At 45.5% G+C, this 22,618-nt stretch overlaps 1 protein-coding gene across 1 annotated transcript; it reads right to left on the reverse strand.

Annotated features, from left to right (window-relative positions):
- Window positions 1-368: 368 nt before the first annotated feature.
- Window positions 369-15,658, reverse strand: LOC311236285 (large ribosomal subunit protein uL16). The gene is made up of 6 exons (XM_084323966.1): window positions 15,533-15,658; window positions 14,788-14,846; window positions 13,101-13,208; window positions 11,929-12,067; window positions 3,442-3,604; window positions 369-586 (listed from the first exon to the last, which is right to left on the reverse strand). The coding sequence occupies exons 1-6, from the start codon at window positions 15,553-15,555 to the stop codon at window positions 431-433; spliced, it is 648 nt and encodes a 215-aa protein (XP_084180092.1). The 5' UTR covers window positions 15,556-15,658; the 3' UTR covers window positions 369-430.
- Window positions 15,659-22,618: the final 6,960 nt, after the last annotated feature.

The following is a 22,618-nucleotide window of genomic DNA, read 5'->3' on the forward strand; positions in this document are numbered from 1 at the left end:
TATCTACCCACATCGGTCTGTACGGCTTTTACCCATCAGGGTATAATATATATCTGTACTGTACATATCCTACTAGTTACACTGCTGGCCAGTATGATTTACCAGTGTCTATACCTGCATCACTGTACATAGATCAGATTAGCGCCATTACTCAGTAGTACTAATTTGTATTTTATACCCAGTTTAATCACCTGTACATTGTATATTACTTTTGCACTCTGGTTGGATGCCAGACTTTTGTTGTGCTGCATGCATGTCTTTCTACCATTAATTACCCTGCCCATAACCCCCCCCCATTAAAACCGAATTTCCTCCAAGGAATATCTCATCTTAATTCATGGAAATCCAAAACAGAAAGACAAAAGGGGTCACTTGTATAATCAAATCAAAGTTTATTTGTGAGACAACGTGGTGGTCAGTGGTCCGCAGCTCAGTTGGCGTGCAGCTTCTTCCAGCGAGCCAGAGGCCCCCTGCTGGGGATGTATTTCACGCCGCAGCCGTCGGAGATCAGACGCTTCTCGGCCATCATCTGGTCGAACTCGTCCGTGTTGAACTTGGTGAAGCCGTACTTCTTGGACATGTGGATCTGAGGAGAGACATCACGTTAAAGGGAAGCTCAGGGTTAGAGCTACAGGAAGCTCAGGGTTAGAGCTACGGGAAGTCAACGAGGTCACCTAAGGAGTTTGTCTCAGTGGTCCCTTGAAGCACTCAGCACCTCCCAGCTGAGGACATACACAACCAAAGAGTTTCTGTCTGCAGCCTTTGCACACCAGAACCACACCACAGTGGGACCGGTCGGCTTAATAAACTGCATGTGTGTAGTAACACAGACGCACACATTTATATTTAGTGCATATATATCCATTCGTCTGAATATACCTGCATACAATTCCTCTATATACCTACTTATATAATATATACATCTCATATAACTATGATAGCATGTACAATAATGCTGTATATACCATATAGGGCTGGGCGATATGGCCTCAAATAAATGATCGATATTTTTTGGCTATATCACGATACACAATATTTTGACATTTCCTCTAAAGCACTTAAAAATGCTTGATTTAACCCTTTGATGCATACAGTGACGTAGCCCCTTTCGTGACTTTCGGTTTGCAAGCCTGGGGCTTTTGTGACCGGAGTCACTTGCTCATACGCCCCGATTACCCAGTAAGGAAACGACCAAGCGTCATCAAGGGGCTTGCGGTGTGTCAAGAATACATCAGATCTGAATTTCAAAGATACCCAGCGTACAATATGGGTCTAACACAGCTTCACGATGGGGTCTGGAAGCTCGGAGTTGCTAATAAACAGTTTAAAACATTGTTACTCGACGAGTGGTATTTACAGACCGAACGTCCATCTCCGCCGTTGGTGTCGCAGCGCATGCGCACCAGGCAGCCAATGGCGCATTCACGTTACGTGGGAAGAAGCGGAAGAACCAGAGGACATCTCGTTGCTACAACTAGGAAGCCTTCACGCTTTGACTCTATATATATCTATGGATGAAACGCCCACATCCATACTTCCGCAATTCGTGACGCGAAGTGGGAGATATCGGGTCTATAAAAGAATCCCATATGTCCTAGTAGGAATTACCACTAGGAGGCTGACGTGAATGGTTTTTCCCAGTCGGAAGCTGGTTCTTCCGCTTCTTCCCAGTAACGTGAACGCGGCATTAGCTGCCTGGTGCGCATGCGCTGTGACACCAACGGCGGAGATGGACGTTCGGTCTGTAAATACCACTCGTCGAGTAACAATGTTTTAAACTGTTTATTAGCAACTCCGAGCTTCCAGACCCCATCGTGAAGCTGTGTTAGACCCATATTGTACGCCGGGTATCTTTGAAATTCAGATCTGATGTATTCTTGACACACCGCGAGCCCCTTGATGACGCTTGGTCGTTTCCTTACTGGGTAATCGGGGCGTATGAGCAAGTGACTCCGGTCACAAAAGCCCCAGGCTTGCAAACCGAAAGTCACGAAAGGGGCCAACAGTGACGCAAATATGATGATTATAATAGTCCCTGCAACATGTTTATTTTCAAAAATAATGAAATGAAAAGTTTCTAAAAATGTACTATGAGTAGTCTACTGCAAGACAATTTATATAAAGACTCTTGGGTGCCTAAGACTTTTGCACAGTACTGTGGTTTTTATCCACTTTAGCAAAGAAAAAAACACTTTATATATACACACTACTGTGAGAAAATAATCGCACACAAAGGGATAATGGCTTATAGCAGACTTAATGAGTTTAGAATATTTCAGATAATGAAATTAAATGCATCATCAACTATCCAGTTAGTATTTATAGTGTAACCAGGGCTCCAGGGTACGCCTGTTTTGGTCGCATTTTTAAACCAAAACTCAGAGCTGTGCGACTGGATGTTTTCCCTTGTCGCACTGGTGCTCCCAGCAGGTCCGTCTGTGTGTGTGCGTTTGGAGTCTTTTCCCCTGTGGCCATGTGCGTTCTAAAAAAAATTAATCTCTGCCTTTGATTGGCTATAACACGTGCATTATGCAAAGACCAGCCCAGATCTGCCTCCGATTGGCTCCAATCATCACCCTGCCATTATTATTCGCTGAATGACTGGATAAACAAAAAAGCCATGAGCATACATTTTCAGAATTGAAACGATTAAAAAGCACAGCGTCTCATAATACGTTTCCGAATGGACGTTTGGATTAAACAGTGTATGCAGTGATGCTTTCCCAGCGGAACACAAGCTGCTTAACGTTACACAGGTATGTTATACACGTTAATTAAGCTATGTAACGTTAGAGCGTAGCCCTTTAGCTTTAGCTAACGTTAAGCAGGAGCCGTCGGCCAACAAAGCTGTTTCAACAAATGTATTCACAAAATGTATTATCATTCAAACATTATTCAAGCCTCCCGTGACCAGTAAGTAGTTACTACTACTCAACCGCAGAAATGTGCGCTATGTGCCTAAACTTTGCTAGTCAAGACTCGACAGTACGCTGGGTTGAGGAGCAGGCGGTCTATAGGGAGGTGTAGTGGTTACTTCCTGGTCTATTGGGAGGTGTAGTGGTTACATGATTGCCGTTTCTGGCCGGTCCATCATCTTGAAAACGCAATGTATTTGCCCATTAAAACAAATAAAGCATCAACATTTGCATGGTGTACCTTTCTGTGCGTATTCATCCACAATCTATAGCTCAACATGAAAATATTTGCAATTAATTGTAAAAAAAAGAAAATCGTAGAATTGTATTTCAACCATCTTGATATCGGACCGATACCGGACAGATAACGATGTGTAAAAAACCTGCCATATCGGGCGACGATATATCGTGCATCACTAGCTGCAAAGATTAGTCGACATAATCCACAACGATCATAAAAACTCGTCGATGCAGAGTTTAGTGTCGGTAGAGAGCTGGTAACGTTCATTCAACGGGGGAGTGTTACCTTCTGGCGTCCGGGGAACTTGAACTTGGCTCTGCGGAGAGCCTCCACCACATGCTCCTTGTTGCTGGCCTTGGTGCGCACCGACATGATGACCTGGCCGATGCGCACGCGGGCCACGGTGCCCAGGGGCTTCCCGAAGGCTCCGCGCATCCCGGTCTGGAGCCTGAACACAGGAGACAAGGATTAACATGAGGAACACACTGAACACAGAACACTGAACACAGAGCCCAGATTAACATGAACATTGAACACAGAGAGCCCAGATTAACATGAGGAAAACACTTTACAATTTGTTCCTCACATTTTACCCATTCACTCACACCGACAGTGCAAGGTGCCAACCTGCTCATCGGGAGTAATTACTAGAGATGTTCCGATACCATTTTTTCCTTCACAATCCGATTCCTAAACTTTGGGTATCGGCCGATACCGATCCGAGTGCATACATAAAAGAAAATAATAAGTATATTATAAAACTTTTTTTTTATTTTAATTTAATTTACAGCAGTTTTATATATAGTTTTTTTTAGTAATAACTAGAAAGTAATTGCATTTATTCAACAGATGATTAGGGATGGGAATTGATAGGATTTTATCGATACGATTCCATTATCGATTCTGCTTATCGATTCGATTCTTTATCGATTCCCTTATCGATACCTGATCAATTTATAATTTAAATAAATAAATTGGAAATGCAACAGAACTACATTTAGTCATTTAGCTGACGCTTTTATCCAAAGCGACTTACAAGTTCTGTACGACAAGCCATCAGGAAGGGCACAACTCTATCAGCTGAGCAACAATGTTCATCAAAGTGTTGAGTGCTACAGTGTAGGTTAGTTTATTAGGACAAGTGCATGACAGTACGGTTAGTTAGGGTTAGGGGTGGGAATCACCAGTTTCATCATGATACGATACGATATCGATTCTTTGGACAACGATACGATATTTGCCGATATCACAAAGTCTCTCACGATACAATACGATACGATTAGATTCAGGTGCCTGCGATCGATATGAGATGATATCATATGCCCATTTAACACAATCAGTAACATTTAGATCAACAAAAAAAAGGTAATGAAAATATGATTTGACATTTGTATTTTTGAGCTCTTCCAGACATTTAAAGGAAAATCAATCTATTGTTTTTAATACAAATAGACCTCCTGTTCACTGTAAAGTGCCACGTTTTTATATATTGAGCTTTAAACTTTAAGCTACATTTTTTGGAACTCAAAACTCACAACCTCCCTCTCCCAAACCGTTCCTACAACAATTTGTTGATGTTGCATGATCATGTATAGGCCTACATTTATTATGTATTATATTGTTTATGTTTAAATAACATTAAACATCAAACTCCTCTGACCTCAACTGGTCTTTCCAAAGACGCGCGCACACACACACACAGAAAGGGAGAATGCTATGCTGTAACATCTACACACACGGAGCTACTGCTGTTGTTCTTGGGCGGATATGAGACTCGCCACAGGATTTTCAAAATAAGAGTATCGATATGAATCGATCTTATTACATCGCATCGATCCGATTCGATTGTTGATAATTACATCGATGTATCGATCTGGATCGATGTATCGTCCCACCCCTAGTTAGGGTTAGATATATTTTTTTTTTATTCAGATAATGGTTGAAGAAGTGCGTCTTTAGTCGACGGCGAAAGATTGGACGTGATTCGGCTGTCCTAACTGGGGTGGGTAGTTCATTCCACCATTGTGGGGCAAGGACTGAGAATAGGCGACTTCTCTTTGATGACCCTCCCGGAGCTCGGATAGGAGTAGGTCTGAGGCGGCCAGAAGATGCAGAGCGTCGGGGTCTAAGCTGGTTAGAATAACAACATGCAACTTGACATTTCTGATTGTCATTTATTGTTGAGCCCCCATGTCAGAAAAATACAAACACTGTAAAAAATAAAACATTAACTATAGCCTACACTTAAATAAAATAATGTATTTGAGATTCTCTTAAAATGTATTTATTTTTTTATTCTTAAACGAATTTAATCTATTGAATAACAGGTTGTTATTCCTCTGACTTCTGTCTCTCACTCACACACTCTCTCTCACACTCACACACACACACACACACACACACACACAGAGAGAGAGAGCTCCCTCCCCGGGCCCCTGTCCTTTAAAGTATTGGCTTGTGTTGCTACACGGACACATTTGTATGTTGCACCATGGTACTTCCTGTCTGACGGACTCAGAGTAGACTAGTAGAGACTTAGTAAACAAACAATCCGGCTCTTATTATATGTGAACTAAAGAGTACAAGGTTTACACAACAGTCCCCACCCGCTGTTTTATTGTATTTGTACCTGTACTATCCGCTGTCAGCTGTTTATCTCTCTTTGTGAGCTTGATTAAATAGCGTTAGCTCACGTTAGCTCCGCGGCTAATTTTAGCTCACCCTAAACTAAATCAATGACTGTTCTAAAGCATTCAAGTAGTTTTCACTGCACATAGAAGTAGCCAAACAGCGGGAGCATTTCGGGAGCATAATACCAAAACCCAGGCAATTTCGAGCCCTTAAGGAATCAAATGGAGTCTGCCATGGCTACATGCTAACGTAACGTAACTGTAGGCAGCGATAAGGGAATCGAAAGTCACAGGAGCCACACGGTTCCAGGCATCGGCCAATTAGGAACCGGTTCCCAACGGGAACCGGTTTTCGATTCCCATCCCTACAGGTGATTGTATAGATTAGTATTAGTATCATTCATTGACAACTATGCTCAATGAGTTCACCCACGGAAAGGTTGTTGAGACATTGGTTCCGCACGGACGTTATACGTTGTTGCACTTGCTATACAGAAAGCTCCGGTTAGGTTAGCTCAGTGTTTCTCAAATTGTGGGGGGGCGCAGAGGCATGACAGGGAGAAATGTGTTTTTATGCGGTTTTTATGTGCTGAACGCACGCACGCCCATAAAACAAAGCACGCAGTCACGCCCCCCCCCCCCCCCCCCGCTCTCGCTCTGGGTTCATTCAGCTCCCCGCGTTTGGCAAGGCGGTAGTAAGAGAAAACTCGAGGAATACCGTGAGCAGGAGAAGCAAATGGTAAAAGCTGCATCAGTGAACAGCAAAGCACAACTGGCATCATACAAGGTTGCATACAGAATCACCAAGTGTAAGAAACCACATACGATAGCCGAGGTTCTCATCCTCCCCGCTGCTCTTGATATGGTGTCCACAATAATTGATGAGACAACCGCCGCAAAATTGAAGTGTATCCCCCTGTCCAATGACACCATTGCAAGACGTATATGTGACATTTCGAATGATCTGGAAGAACAACTCACGGAGTCACTGAAAGACAAATGTTTTGCAATACAAGTGGATGAGGCCACTGACAGCAATAAAGACTGTTTGCTTATTTCCCATGTTCCCATGCTTTGAAAATTCCCAGTCACCGAGTGAAGATCTGCCGTTTTGCAAATATGTCAAAAACAGAGCGACAGCTGATGAGCTCTTCAAAATGATTGACAGTTACCTGACAGAACATGGACTGAAATGGGAGAACTGTGTGGGCTTTTGTTCTGACGGTGCGCAGGCCATGGCAGGGAAAAGGAGGGGGCTACAGGCGCTCATTAAGGGGGTCTCGCCAATGGACGCACTGTGTCCTTCACAGAGAGGCGCTAGCGTCAATACAGCTTAGCCCTGAGCTGAATGAGGTTGACAGAAGTTGTAAATGTCATCAAAACCCAACCCCTGAAAGCGCGCCTGTTCTCTGCGCTGTGTGAGGAGATGGGAGCTGACCATTCTGCAGTGCTGTTTCACAGCGAGGCAAGGTGGGAGGCAAGGTGGCTCTCGCGAGGGAAGGTGTTGTCGCGAGTCTTTGAACTACGAGAGGAGATTCGGGTGTTCTTGGAGAGCATGCAAGAAGCTGCGAGCAAGTTCAATGATGAACAATTTCTGATGAAACTGGCCTATCTCAGCGATGTCTTTGGAAAGCTGAATTAATTAAACCTTCAGCTTCAAGGTATGTTGATATTTGTTGTCTTCTAGTATCTGTCACATCTACTCTAAACTGTATGCTGTTCTGTTTAGTAGTGTCTGTCTGTTTGTCACTAAATGTAATATGAATTGATTACAAAAGGACCCCAATTGAAACAAGCCATTGGCTTTCTTGCTTTTCTTTAATCCTATTTAGTTGGCCTTGTACTTACTGTCATGTGATTTTTTTCTGCAAACATCTAAATAAAGTATTCTATTTAATTCAATTCAAGGCAAAGATAAATACCTACCTGACCTGGCAAACAAGATCACTGCATTCAGTCGAAAGCTGGAGATGTGGGGCAGGCGCCTTGAACCTGACTGAGTTTTTTTTTATATATATATATATATATATATATATATATAAATACTTCCCTAACAACAGTGCTCAGTATGACTGGGTGGTGGATCCATTCAATGCAGCAGGTTGGTATTTTATGTTATTGACTGACTAATTATGACATTTGTGCTGTAGGCAGGGGAGGAAACTAACTTTTTGGCTTACCAGCCAACTGGCGAGTAGATGATTTTTTTTACCAGCCAAAAATAAATCGACAATTGTGATAATTACTTCTTTGTATGTCTTCGTCTAAATTGATTTTCAATCATAGTAATAATCACACCGTACTCTTTAAAATATTTATTAGCATAAAACATTAATAAGTGTCTCTACTCTCCACAATATTAGCATACAACATGTATTAATCACACTGTCTCTACTCTTCAAAATATTAGGATATCACATATTAACATGAAAGAGGGAACTATTCTGGACTGGGTTGGGCTGGACTGGGTTGGGCTGAACTAGGCAGTGAAAGATGCTGGGCTGGACTGGGTTGGGCTGGTCTAGGTTGGACTGGATTGGGCTGGTCTAGGTTGGGTTGGGTTGGTCTAGGTTGGACTGGGTTGGGCTGGTCTAGGTTGGGTTGGACTGGGTTGGGCTGGTCTAGGTTGGACTGGGTTGGGCTGGTCTAGGTTGGGTTGGACTGGGTTGGGCTGGTCTAGGTTGGACTGGGCTGGGCAGTGAAAGAACCAAGCATTTCACTGTAATGTAATAGCTAAATAAAACAACTTGAACATGACTCGTTACATTTGCACTCTGGTTGTATGCCAAACGTATTCTGGTTGTACTGTACTTGTCTCATGACAACGCTAGGAGTTCAGCAGGTGTATTCTGAATGCCAAGTATGACAACATCACCATTGTGAAGGGCATATGGGCGAGTGGTGATATGGGGGGAAACCCGGTAATAATAAAATGTCACTCTGCTGCATTTAAGCAAAGCCGCTCAGTATAGTCCACTATGTTGAATGCGCGTTATGGTAGCTTATGATGCTAGGTAGCTAGCCGGCTAATGCTGGTTGACTTGTCATTCTCATCCGACTCGAAGGAGAACGTCGTGTGCTGTTGTTCGCCCCCATGTCAGACCGCACTGATATCCAAAAGCGATGACTCTACATGCAATTATTTTCATCCACGATGTGTTTTTGTCTAAGTTTGTCTACGTTGTCAAGCCGGTGACAGGAGTTTGTTGGTCCGCGCGCAGTGGTCTGTCCACTTCCCCTAGATGCGCGACATCTTCTAGAAAACGAGTGTTCATTGGAGGAGCTTAGAGCGCATCTGTACAACGATGATGTTCATTGGTTATGGTCGGATTATTATGAGGCACAAATGGGAGGAATCAAGGGGGGAGTCCGGCTTGTGCCAGTGAGCGAATCAGCAGATTGCAGAATGATTTTTTGGTTTTGTTTTGTAATTACTAGTACTCGCCAGACTGGCGAGTGCTCATGAATCACTCGCCAAACGTAAAAAATACTCGCATTTGGCGAGTAAAGTGGCCTAATTTCCTCCCCTGGCTGTAGGCTACATACATTTTATTTATGTTGTACATTATATAATAATAATAATATGCTACTATCTAGCTGGAATGGATTGTTGTAAAACTTAAATTTGTTGTGTTTAATTTGCAATTAATTACAAATAAAATATCTCTATCTGCAGCACCGGCTGATTCCAGCTCTGCTGAAGAGGAGCAACTCATCGAAATTACCTCTGACTCCACCCTGAGGCTGAGGTTTACAGCTCAGACAGTGAATTCTGGCTTGGTGTGGAGAGGGAGCATCCACTCAGGGCAGAGGGCGTCCTTCTTCCCTTCGCCACATCCTATGCGAGATTGGATTTTCAGCTGTTGCTTCACTGAAGACAAAGCACAGGTCTAAGCTCAACATTGAGCATGACTTGAGTGGCAGTATCAAGCCTGCAACCTCGTTTTGAAAAGATGTGCAGTGCAAAACAGGCTCATTGCAGCCACTAATGCTGTGATGACTCACATAATTTACTTACATTTTCTCTTTCACAAGTTTTCTATCTATTTAAAAAAAAAAAAAAAAAAAAAAAAGCAGTGTCCTTGAATTGTATTGCAATGTTACAAGATGTCTCTATTTCTGAAAAAGCAGTGTCCATTGAATTGTATTGCAACGTTACAAGATGTCTCTATTTTTTTAAAAGCAGTCTTGAGTGTCCATTGAATTGTATTGCAATGTTACAAGATGTATTTTTTTTTTTAAAGCAGTCTTAAGTGTCCATTGAATTGTATTGCAATTGCAATGTTACAAGAGGTCTGTATTTTTGAAAAAGCACAGTCTTTGAGTGTATTGGACTTTATTGTTATGTTGTTGCACAATTGCACAGTTGTAAAGTGGTTGCACAATTTGAAAGGTCACGATATTAGTGTTATTTCAATACATTTAAACATGGCCCATTTCATGACTATTTTGTTGGGGCGAGCCCAAAATATTTTGGTCCGCCAAAGGGGGGCCTGACAGAAAAAGTTTGAGAAGCACTGGGTTAGCTAGTAGCAGAGGCTCTGTTGTGATTTTTAATGCACAATAAATATTCAACATTCTCTTTTGAGACTCCGCCTCAGACTCTTATCCTTTGGCACTAAAAGCTAAACATAGTCACCGGTATGGCTGTCCGCAACATGTCATTAATTGCGTGCATGTGTGGGAGAGGTCGGTCAGTGATGACACTTAGGTTAGCCACATTAACGTGAGCTAGATGGAAAGAATGTAACGTTACTGGTGAAAGTGATTTACCTTGGAATACTCCTTTGCCAACTTGCTGTACTTTGCTTGCAGGTCTGCAGCCATTATTGCTGGATTATGAATAGCTCCAACTTTAGCCAAGGTAACGTTAAGCTAAAACTAGCTTTTCGGTTAGCTCTTCAGCTAATGCTAACACCAGCAAGCGAACACATCAGAGCTCCCCGTCAACACCGCTCTGTCGGGACGATGGCATTTAAGAAAGTATCTGCTGTTAAAATGACTTTAATTCACGGTCGATTAAAAACATGTTTGTTTTATAATGCTCACTCTCAGCAGGAGGATACTGCGTGTTGTTGATAAATTACGTCATATGGGATCGGAGCATAGATTTTAGGCTGTATCGGAGGCATTTCCGATACTGGTATCGGTATCGGAACAACTCTAGTAATTACACGTTTGTCTCAGTGGTCCCTTAGAGCCCTCAGCACCTCCCAGCTGAGGACATACACAAACCAGAGAGTTTCTGTCTGCAGCCTTTGCACACCAGAACCACACCACAGTGGGACCGGTCGGCTTAATAAGCTGCAGGATACAGTTGGGTCGGTGGGTTGCATTGCATTTGTTCCAATATATCAACGACAGTCAAGACAAGAATATAAAGAAAATAGGCGCAACTATTGGGTGCAATCTTGAGTCTGAAGTTCAAACTATTCTGAGATCCTACCCAGCTCTACACAGGTTGAGATCCCTACAGTCTACACACAGGACCAGTCTCCCCATCAGCTTGAGATCCCTACACTCTACACACAGGACCAGTCTACCCATCAGCTTGAGATCCCTACAGTCTACACAGGACCAGTCTACCCATCAGCTTGAGATCCCTACAGTCTACACAGGACCAGTCTACCCATCAGCTTGAGATCCCTACAGTCTACACACAGGACCAGTCTACCCATCAGCTTGAGATCCCTACAGTCTACACAGGACCAGTCTACCCATCAGCTTGAGATCCCTACAGTCTACACAGGACCAGTCTACCCATCAGCTTGAGATCCCTACACAGGACCAGTCTCCATCAGCTTGAGATCCCTACAGTCTCCATCAGCTTGAGATCCCTACAGTCTCCATCAGCTTGAGATCCCTACAGTCTCCATCAGCTTGAGATCCCTACAGTCTCCATCAGCCTGAGATCCCTAGTCTCCATCAGCTTGAGATCCCTAGTCTCCATCAGCTTGAGATCCCTAGTCTCCATCAGCTTGAGATCCCTACAGACTTACCCATCAGCTTGAGATCCCTAGTCTCCATCAGCTTGAGATCCCTAGTCTCCATCAGCTTGAGATCCCTACAGTCTCCCATCAGCCTGAGATCCCTACAGTCTCCCATCAGCTTGAGATCCCTACACAGAGGCCCAGTCTCTCACCTATCAGCTCCAGCGCAGGACAACATCTTGTTGATGCGGATCACGTGGAAGGGATGCAGACGCACGCGGATGTGGAAGCCGTCCTTACCGCAGGTCTTCACCATGTACTTGTTGGCACAGATACGAGCCGCTTCCAGAGCTGAGGGGGAACATCACGGTCAAAACAGCTCACGTTCCTTTGTCATTTATTAAACACAACCTACATTAACACGTCAGGCCAATAAAGGAAAAGGGGTTCCGAAGGGTTCACACAATGTAGCATCAATATGTGGAGGAGACGGTCGTGAAGGAGTTAATACAAAAGGAATAAATAGAAAACGTAAGGAGTTTGTCTCAGTGGTCCCTTGAAGCACTCAGCACCTCCCAGCTGAGGACATACACAACCAAAGAGTTTCTGTCTGCAGCCTTTGCACACCAGAACCACACCACAGTGGGACCGGTCGGCTTAATAAGCTGCAGATGTGTTGACATCGCACCGCTGATTGCTTACAGTAAAAACACTATTTGAATCCAACGCAACGCACATGGGTCACAAAGGCTGCGTTCACACTGAAAGCCTTCGAGTTCCGGTCACACAGCCTTAGTGCTGTGTTCACACTGACAGCCTTAGTGCTGCGTTCACACGGAAAGCCTTAGAGTTCCGGTCACACAGCCTTAGTGCTGCGTTCACACTGACATCCTTAGTGCTGCGTTCACACTGACAGCCTTAGTGCTGCGTTCACACTGACAGCTGCGTTCACACAGACAGCCTTAGTGCTCAATTCATGATTTATTGCTCAGATTCTTTTTGTTTGGCTGTTCACATCATTTTCTAAACGTGACCAATATCAGATTCCAGTGTGAACTGGTCCCACGCTCCTGAACTGACCCACATGCGACAAATGAACAATAAAGATGGACGTAAATAAATTGTGACATGTCAATCTAGAGACGTAAAGGTTCAGCCTGAGGTTGCATTGCAAAAGATCAGACCTGTATCTGATTCAGGACCACATATGAAAGTGGCCCCAAATCAGAATTTAAAAGATCAGATTCCATGAGATTTGTACTGTTCACACGTGTGAAGAAATCTGATCAAATCTTTTTTTGATAGTGACTCCTGAAGTAGCCTAAAGAGTGAACTCTCAAGATTAGCGAGGACCAGGTGAACGCAGCGGATTGGCCTTCCTCACCTTCAGAGGACAGCTGCTCGTACTCGTCAGAGACCATGTGACCACATAGAGGGAACTCATCCACCTTAGCCCTCTTCCTGCCCAGGTCAAAGATCCTGATCTTGGGATCTGGTCAAAGAAAGAAGAGGAAGAGGAGGGGGGAGGATGAGAGGTAGGAAGATGAGGGGGGAGAGGAAGAGGTGGACAGATCAGAACTGGTCAGTTGAGAGAACATGTGCAGATGGTTCCATGTCTGCAGGCTTCACACAACATGACGGTCGGGGAAAATAGAATGAACGAACAACAGACGTCAAATAATTTCATATCGATTCTAAAAATCCATGCTTGATCTTTTATTAGTGACTGTGTGACGGCTGTCTCTGCTGAACTACAGGAACTCAAGTCGACCAAATTACATCTTTTGACAAAAATGGCAGGTGGAATTGGGGACTCGCGAATTTCCCCAAGGGGATCAATAAAGGAATATATTATCTACAGGAGTTTGTCTCAGTGGTCCCTTAAAGCACTCAGCACCTCCCAGCTGAGGACATACACAAACCAAAGAGTTTCTGTCTGCAGCCTTTGCACACCAGAACCACACCACAGTGGGACCGGTCGGCTTAATAAGCTGCAGAATTTACAGTTGGGTCAGTGGGTTGCATTGCATTTGTTCCAATATATCAACGACAGTAGAGATATACACAAACACATTACAGGTCACTTTAGGAAAAACATAAATGTATGTTTTTGTATGGTATAGTTACATATAGCATAACGCTGCTGTCGGGCCAAAACCTCATAACTCCATTTTTTTTTTATTTTTTTTTTATTATATAAATCAACTCCGTAGATCATCCTCCATATGTGTGTGTGGGTTTTACAAAGTTTAAACAATGGGAAAGCATTAAACCGATCATCCGTCTAAACCTCCTAACTCTATTCACCCTCAAATCTGTGTTCGTTTTTTTCATCTGCTGAAAAGTTGGGTTTTTGGAGTTATGAGGTTTTGTCCCGACAGCAGCGATAACTATATTGTATAGCATATTGTTGTATATATAGGACTCATCATTACCTTTCATTCATAAGCTTAGCATTGTATTTATTTTTGCACAATCAAGGCAGGCATGGCCACCTTCATTTTACTACACGTCTTGTGTATGTATGTGACTAATACATCTCTGGAATATAATGAAAACCGGCGCAACTATTGGGTGCAATCTTGAGTCACTATACGAACTACACAATAATGTCTGAAGTTCATACTATCCTGCACGATACAAGTTATCCACTGCACTGATGTTGGCACAGGGGTTGTTTCAGAAACACTCTCAGAATGTCTACAGAAAGGTGCCAAAGCTAGTTTGTTCCCAATGCGATGACTATTATGAAAATAGCAACTTCTGTTGTACAGGAACAAATGCCCAGTTTATTCTATTAACTATGCTCTTTAAGTCCTGATTGTGATGTTTGCTTTTGTTTCACTTGTTATGCAACAGCAGTTAATTAACAATCATGAACATAATTACAAAGACGCTTTTTGCTGATTGCAATGTCAGAATATGACAAGGAAGTCTACTGTGAGTTTGTGTTGTTGGCCTGCTGCTTGATATGTTAATTACTTATCATGACACAGATACCGGTTCTGAAATAAAACGACTGGTATCACAACAACCATAAGCAGAGATAAGAGCAAGGACAGGCAGCTTACCGGGGACACCCCTACAGAAACGGGACTTGGGGTAGGGCTTGTTCTTGCAGTATCTGTAGCTGTGGGACAAGGAAATCACAAGTTAGAAAAAATCAGTTAGTTAAACCACAATGCCATATAGTCCAGTCTGACTGGACACGATTACAGTCACCACTTAGCATTTTGTACTTTATTTTTACCTGTATGAAGCACATTCTCAGGGGTCTCACACAGAACCAAGCATTTCACTGTAATGTACATGTACACCTTGTGACATAAATCAACTTGAACCTAGCAACAGATAAATGAGTCTCTTGACACGTTGTCATCCTCCTGACAACATGTTTGCTATAAGATGGAAGCCATCCGCAAGAAGAAAATATAGGCTACTCTTGCCATTACATTATTTGATCGATTCACAAAACATACGTGTGCTCGTCATCTAACATCAATTTACGTCAAGTGTCCCACGGTCTGCTAAGCCAACGCAGATACAGCTGATCAGTGCGACATTTTATGTCGTAATGACAAGTTTGGCAAAAAAAACGATTCACTGGTGGCTAACGTGACGTCAGAATAAAGAATATCAGCGTGCGCAAAATATGACTGTAGACAGGACTTTATAATAATGAATACTGTAAACATGTTTATGTGACGAGGCCACTGATCAGATGACTACACTGCACATGGCGGAGCCGCTCGGCTGCCATTTTCCTCCTCCACCTCTCAGGCCGTGCATATCTAAACCACAAAATAAACTACTCACCATCGGGCTGGTCGGCGCCCCATGGTCGCGATCTGTTAATAAAACACAAATAAGACGCGACGGGAGATTAAACTGGGATCACGGTAATGAAAATATGCTTTATTTTGTGATTTTTCAGAGAGAGCAGCCGACAACGCGCTGCTACCACGCACTCACCTAATGGAGGAAAGGAAGTCAGGGAGACTCCCGGCGCGTCATATGAGCGCGAGGGCTGACGGGAAATATATATAATTATTTATTTAATTAATAACGCGTTATTTCCCTATTCAAACGGCTAAGTTGTGTTAGAAAATATGAAAATAATACACGCATACAAAAACAATGAAATCGTTTCTATTGGTTGTTGCCTGGGAAGTGGGAATTGTAGTTTTATACTTTGAGTCTGACGATGGTGGCGGGGGGGGGGGGGGCGTCTATACTTTCCGTAGCCGCATTTCTGCAGACCCCTCTCTGATTGGTTGAGCCCATTTCTGCAGACCCCTCTCTGATTGGTTGAGCGAAGCCCCTCTCTGTTACAGGCATATGTTTATAGCCTGTGTTTCGAGGGACACCTAGTGGTGCTTGACCGGATGTGATGTGTTGACATGCGCACTGCTGTAACCTCAGTTTAATAAAAGATATACTGAAACATGGTGTCAGAAGCGGGAGCTCCGAAATAAATAAATGTATAAGAAATAAAACCATGCTATGGCGAGCAACAGCATCCCAGCGCCAGAGGGCATGCGCATGTCTGGGGATTTGGCGAAGAACTGGGATGTTTTCAGTGCAGAGTTTGATGATTTTTTGCTAGCTACCGGTCTGAATGAAAAGCCGAAGCCAGTTCAAGCAGCCACGCTGAGACGGCTAATGGGAAGTGAGTGCCGTCATGTGTGTACACACAGCCTCGCGTTGACGGATGATCAACGTAAGGACCCAGCTAATATTTTGCGCGCATTGAGGGATCATTTCAAGCCGGCGAAGAATGTGATCTATGAAAGATACATGTTTGGATGTTGCAAACAGGAGACTGATGAGCCACTAGACTGTTTCCTGACGAGGCTAAAGGAGAGAGCGTCAGCATGTGAATACCGCGCACTGAAGGACGAGCTGATTCGGGACAGGCTTGTGCTGGGTGTCGCAAATGAAGGCACCAGGAGGCGCTTACTGCGAGAACGTGAGTTAACGTTACTAGCTGCGACTGAAATCTGTCGGCTCGCTGAACTGACCGAGAGACATATAAGGGTGATGGCCCCGCCAGCGCAGACAGACAGTGTGAATGCCGCTGACAGACAGAGCGAGAGGCGCGCATTTCAAAGGAGGGCGGCACCAGCGGAGAGGGAGCCCCAGTGGAGCTGTAAATATTGTGGGGGGAGCCACAAACGGGGCAGAGAGCAGTGCCCAGCCTATAGTAAAACCTGCCGGATATGTGGCATAGCAAATCACTTTGCCAAGGTATGCCAGGCTGGTAGCAGGTCTGACAGAGTAAAAAAGATAAATGTGCTTGAAGATGATGACAAGAAGGGGGAATACTCAGATACAGTCACTGTTTCAAGTCACTGAATGTGTAAATACTGCAAAGGCCCAGCAGGGGCGCAAGTGGTTTGTGAATCTAGGCCTAAATAAGAAAAGGCAGCAGTGCCAGCTGGACACAGGCTCTACCTGCAATGTCATGGGCCGCAGGATTAAAGAGAAGCTGTCACCCAGAGCGGCGCTACACCAGAGCACAGCCAGGTTGAAACTATACTCTGGGGAAATCATGCCATCATTGGGAAAATTTCACACTGAATGTGTCATCCGGGGAGAAAAGCACAATCTCACATTTGAGGTAGTCGACACCGAGCAGAAGCCTCTTCTCGGGGGGAGCACGTGCGAACGTCTGGGCCTCGTGAGCTTCACGGTTCCGGATTAACTTAATAAAGTTGATATAAGTCCACCTATGCCCCTCACAAAAGTTCAGCTGCTGAGAGACTATCATGACGTTTTTAATGACCCAATCGAGTCGGTCCCGGGAGTGATACACTTTGAGCTGGATCCTGAAGTGGTGCCGGTGCAGTGCGCACCAAGGAATGTCCCAGTGGCTCTGAAGGCGAGAGTCAAGGAGGAACTTGACAGACATGTCAGGGTCGGCAACATCACGCCCGTGACTGAGCCCACACCATGGATAAGTAACATGGTGACGGTGGCAAAGCCAGATAAAATAAGGATTTGTATCGACCCGAAGCCTCTCAACCAAGCGCTGCGGAGGTCTCACTACCATATGCCTACACTGGAAGATGTGTTGTACAAGTTGCCAAAGGCCCGCCTTTTCACCCTGGCGGATGCTCGCGATGCCTTTTTACAGTGCAAACTTGACGACGAGAGCAGCCGTCTGACGACCTTTTGGATGCCGTGGGGTCGGATGAGATGGCTCAAGCTCCCTTTCGGAGTCTCTGTTGCGCCTGAGATATATCAGCGCAAACAACATGAGCTGCTAACGGGCTTGGCCGGTATCGAACCGATCGCTGATGACATCCTGGTGGTCGGATGTGGCGATACGGATGCCGAAGCCGAACTGGACCACGACAAAAACTTGAGTGCTCTCATGGAACGATGCAGAGCAGTGGGACTCAGGCTGAGTGAGCGCAAGCTGCAATTCAAACTCAAGGCTGTACACTTCCATGGCCACATACTGTCTGCGGAGGGACTGAAAATTGACCCAGAGAAAACACGTGCCGTGCTGGAAATGCCGACGCCCACAGACGTGAAAGCGGTGCAGCGCTTTATTGGATTCGTGACGTATCTAGCAAGGTTTCTGCCAAAACTCTCTGAGGTCTGTGAGCCGCTCCGCAGGCTCTTGGATAAAGACGTCATGTGGCATTGGTTGCCAAAACACGAAGATGCGGTGCGTGAAGTGAAGTGAAGCGAATGGTCACCAGCACACCTGTACTCAAATATTACGACATCACAAAGCCTGTTACGATCCAGAGCGACGCCAGCATGACCGGGCTGGAGGGCTGTTTGTTGCAAGGGGGACAGCCCGTGGCTTTCGCCTCGAGGGCACTGACGCAGACAGAGCAAAACTACGCTCAGATCGAGAGAGTGTCTGAGCATAGTCTTCGCCTGCCAGAGATTCCACCAGTACCTATATGGCAGGAACACTATCACCGCAGAGACTGACCATAAGCCGCTGATCACAATATTCAAGAAGCCCCTCCTGAGTGCACCGAAACGTCTCCAGGGTATGTTGCTGCAGCTGCAGAACTATAATCTTGATGTGGTCTACAAGCCTGGCCCCGAGATGTATGTCAGCGACACCCTGAGCAGGGCCACCCTGCCGTGCTATGGGTCTGACACCCCGTACGTGCAGCATGCTGTGTGCGCTGTGGACAGCACCCAGGCAGAGTATTCACAACTGGACCAGGCGCAGCACCTGAATGTTACGGCTTTTAGATTTGGCCAGATTGTGCAGCACACAGAGACAGATAATGTGCTCCAGGAGCTGGCGTCTGTGATCCTCAGTGGCTGGCCAGACTTTAAAGAGGACACCCCGCTTGCGGGAATACTGGCCCTTCAGAGACGAGCTGAGTGTTCAAGATGGGGTGTTATACAGGGGACAGTGTGTCATTATACCAAAAGCCATGAGGTCTGAACTGCTCAAACGCATACACACTAGCCACATTGGTGAGGAGGCATGTTACAGGCGGGCCAGGGATACCCTTTTCTGGCCAAACATGAGAGCGGAAATAAAGGACTTTGTGGCAAACTGCTCCGCATGCAACGAGTATGCACGGGTCCAGCAGAAGGAATCTATGATGTCGCATGACATACCAGCACGCCCGTGGCAAGCAGTAAGCATGGACGTTTTCTCATATGCGGGAAAGGACTATCTTATCATTGTAGATCAATACCCAGACTTCTGGGAAATCGATCATCTGCCGGATCTGTCTGCTGACACACTCATCACACGATGCAAAGCTCAGTTTGCACGTTATGGACAGCCAGACAGGGTGATCTCAGATAATGGCCCACAGTTTGCGTGCGAGCGGTTCAGGAGGTTTGCAGCGAGCTGGGGTTTTTCCCATGTCACGTCTTCACCCCGACATCCTCAATCCAACGGCAAGGCGGAGTCGGCCGGTAAGATTGTCAAATCACGGGCGGCTACGTGGCGTAGTGGGCAAGGCGCTCGCCACGAAATCTGGAGACGCTGGGCTTGCCTGTTCGAGCCCAGCGCTCCACATTTGCTTTCAGTTTAGCTGGTCGTCCGTACTAATACACATTGGCCGTATTAGTGGGTGGGAAACTGATGGGTGGGGATCGGGCATTGTGGACAGCGACTCCTACAGGTCGGTTGGTGCGCCTGCGCAGTAGAATCAGGAAGTGTCGGGGGCAGCGTGAGCCTCCCACGCGTTACTCCTCGCCACTGAGAGATCGAGCTGCGCAGGTGAAAAGATGCGACTGCTGTTACCTCAAGTACCGGAGGGGACTTGTGCTATGTATGACTTAGTCCACATTGCAGCCGGCTTGTGGGAGGCAAGAAACAGCGTTCGTGACAGGGGAGGGTTGAATTGGATGTTACGAAATTGGGATGGGAGAAAATATAGAAAATGGGAGAAAAAGTGGATACAAAAAAAAGATTGTCAAATCACTCTGTAAGCGGGCAAAATTGGATGGCACCGATACATGGTTGGCCATCCTTCACTGGCGTAACACACTCACCGAGGGGATGGACAGCAGCCCGGCCCAGCGCTTAATGGCACGCAGGCTCAAGACTTCACTGCCGGTCACAGACAGCCTGGTTCTACCACGGGTGGTGGACGGAGTAGCAGAGAAGCTGCGGTGGAAAAGGCGGATCGCAAAATCATTCTACGACACGGCTGCCAGGGACCTTCCAGAGCTTAATGTTGGAGATCACATAAGGATGAAGCCTCTGCCCGGTGATCGCACAGGGAGGTGGCGCCTGGGCCAATGCCTCCAGAGGGTTGTGGTGGCCGCGTTGTGGTGGCCGTGACAGGCGGCCACTCCGTGAGTAGACACCATGGCCTGCCGTGTCAGTACCCCCTGTCGTCACGCCCGTCACTGGTGTCCTCGGTGCGTGTGGCGTGCAGGGATGTTCCTCGCCACCTACCTCCCCTTGACTTGGGACAATCTGCGTCCCGGCAGAGGCTGTCACTCCAGTGACCTGAGCTTGGTCAGGACTGCTTCGCTCCGGCCGTAGTATGTTATATGTTATTTCGCGTTTTATTCATAACGTTATGCACATTGTAACGTTATATAACATAACGTTATGTTATTTCGCTTTCATCTCATGCACCTTGTTGTGTATCCTGTTTATTTTTCCTCATTATTATATTCAGAGTTAATTATATTGTTTACACTGTCTTTCTTCTATTATAACCCTGCCCATTTGATGTTCCCAAACATTTTGGGAACATCATATTCAGAAAGTATCACAGAGACTTCTATTGACAAAGGAATTAGTTATTATTAGTAAGACACAACATTTCAATCAAACATATAATAACATGTGTTTCATCATACCAACTGATCCTGGTGTGACAATACCTAACATTTAGATTAACCCAGTTAATGCCATAACTAGACAGTTACAATGTAACATTTAGATTAACACAGTTACTGCCGAACTAGACAGTTAGAAGAAAGCAGGAAGCCGGACCAGCACTCTCAGATTCAAAGTTTTAATTGCAGCCTGGAACATACATGTTTCGGAACCAATGTGTAACTAGACAGTCAGTTACAATATAACATTTATATTAATTAACCCAGTTAATGCCTTAAGAGAAAGAGTCTGGTGGTCAATGTCACTTCGGATTGCTACGGACTTTACTCCTGTTGGGAAACTATAGCGATGGTCTGTGCTCACCACACGAGCCGACGTCTACCTCCGAGCTTCATTTTACCAATCAGAGAGGGGCTTCGCTCAACCAATCAGAGAGGGGTCTGCAGAAATGGGCTCAACCAATCAGAGAGGGGTCTGCAGAAATGCGGCTACGGAAAGTATAGACGCCGGCGTACCAATCAGAGAGGGGCTTCGCTCAACCAATCAGAGAGGGGTCTGCAGAAACGGGCTCAACCAATCAGAGAGGGGTCTGCATAAATGCGGCTACGGAAAGTATAGACGCCGGCGGCGGCGCGTGAATGCCTTCTACAACGCTGTTCCAGTTCCGCGTTGCCGTTTTGCGCTCTGATTGGCCGAGCATGCGCATGAGCCGCGACAAGCTCCTCACGCAGGCAGGAATCTAAACTCCCCTTAACGCAATTTATACAAATGGAAGTATTGATTACGCCGTAACGAATCATTAAAAAAATATACCGTTAACTGGAATATGTTGTGCCTTTACACATATGTTGGATTATGTAATTGGTTTGTCATGACAAACCAATAAAAAATCGCATCGCCGGCTGTCTCTGGCTTGCTCCAGCGGACACCAGAGCTCAGCGATGCCGCTTGCAGCGAGCATATTCTCCCCGCTGGCGATCGGAGCACGGAGGGTCGTGGACCGGCAACGCAGCCGCGAAGGCGGCGATGCGATTTTTTATTGGTTTGTCATGACAAACCAATTACATAATCCAACATATGTGTAAAGGCACAACATATTCCAGTTAACGGTATATTTTTTTAATGATTTGTTACGGCGTAATCAATACTTCCATTTGTATAAATTGCGTTAAGGGGAGTTTAGATTCCTGCCTGCGTGAGGAGCTTGTCGCGGCTCATGCGCATGCGCGCGCTCGGCCAATCAGAGCGCAAAACGGCAACGCGGAACTGGAACAGCGTTGTAGAAGGCATTCACGCGGCGGGGGCGAGTAGGGTGTATCTGCAGAACCGCAGAACGTGGCGCGTGTATATTTTCCCTAACGGAGTTGCACTTCCGCGTTCGGTTTGCGCGATCTGATTGGCCACTGACGTTTTTTTCAGTGCCAATCGCGTTACTCCTAACAATCGCGCCAGCAGGCTGTTACCCTAACCCTAACCTTAACCAACTAACCCTAACCCTAACCTTAACCCTAACCGTCCTTAACCAACTAACCCTAACCTTAACCCTAACCAACTAACCCTAACCCTAACCGTAACCAACTTCGAAAGAGAGCGACTTCGAAAGAGTCGCC

The sequence above is a fragment of the Notolepis coatsorum genome, assembly GCF_963971535.1.
Source record: "Notolepis coatsorum genome assembly, chromosome: 10".
In the NCBI taxonomy this organism is placed as follows: domain Eukaryota; kingdom Metazoa; phylum Chordata; class Actinopteri; order Aulopiformes; family Paralepididae; genus Notolepis; species Notolepis coatsorum.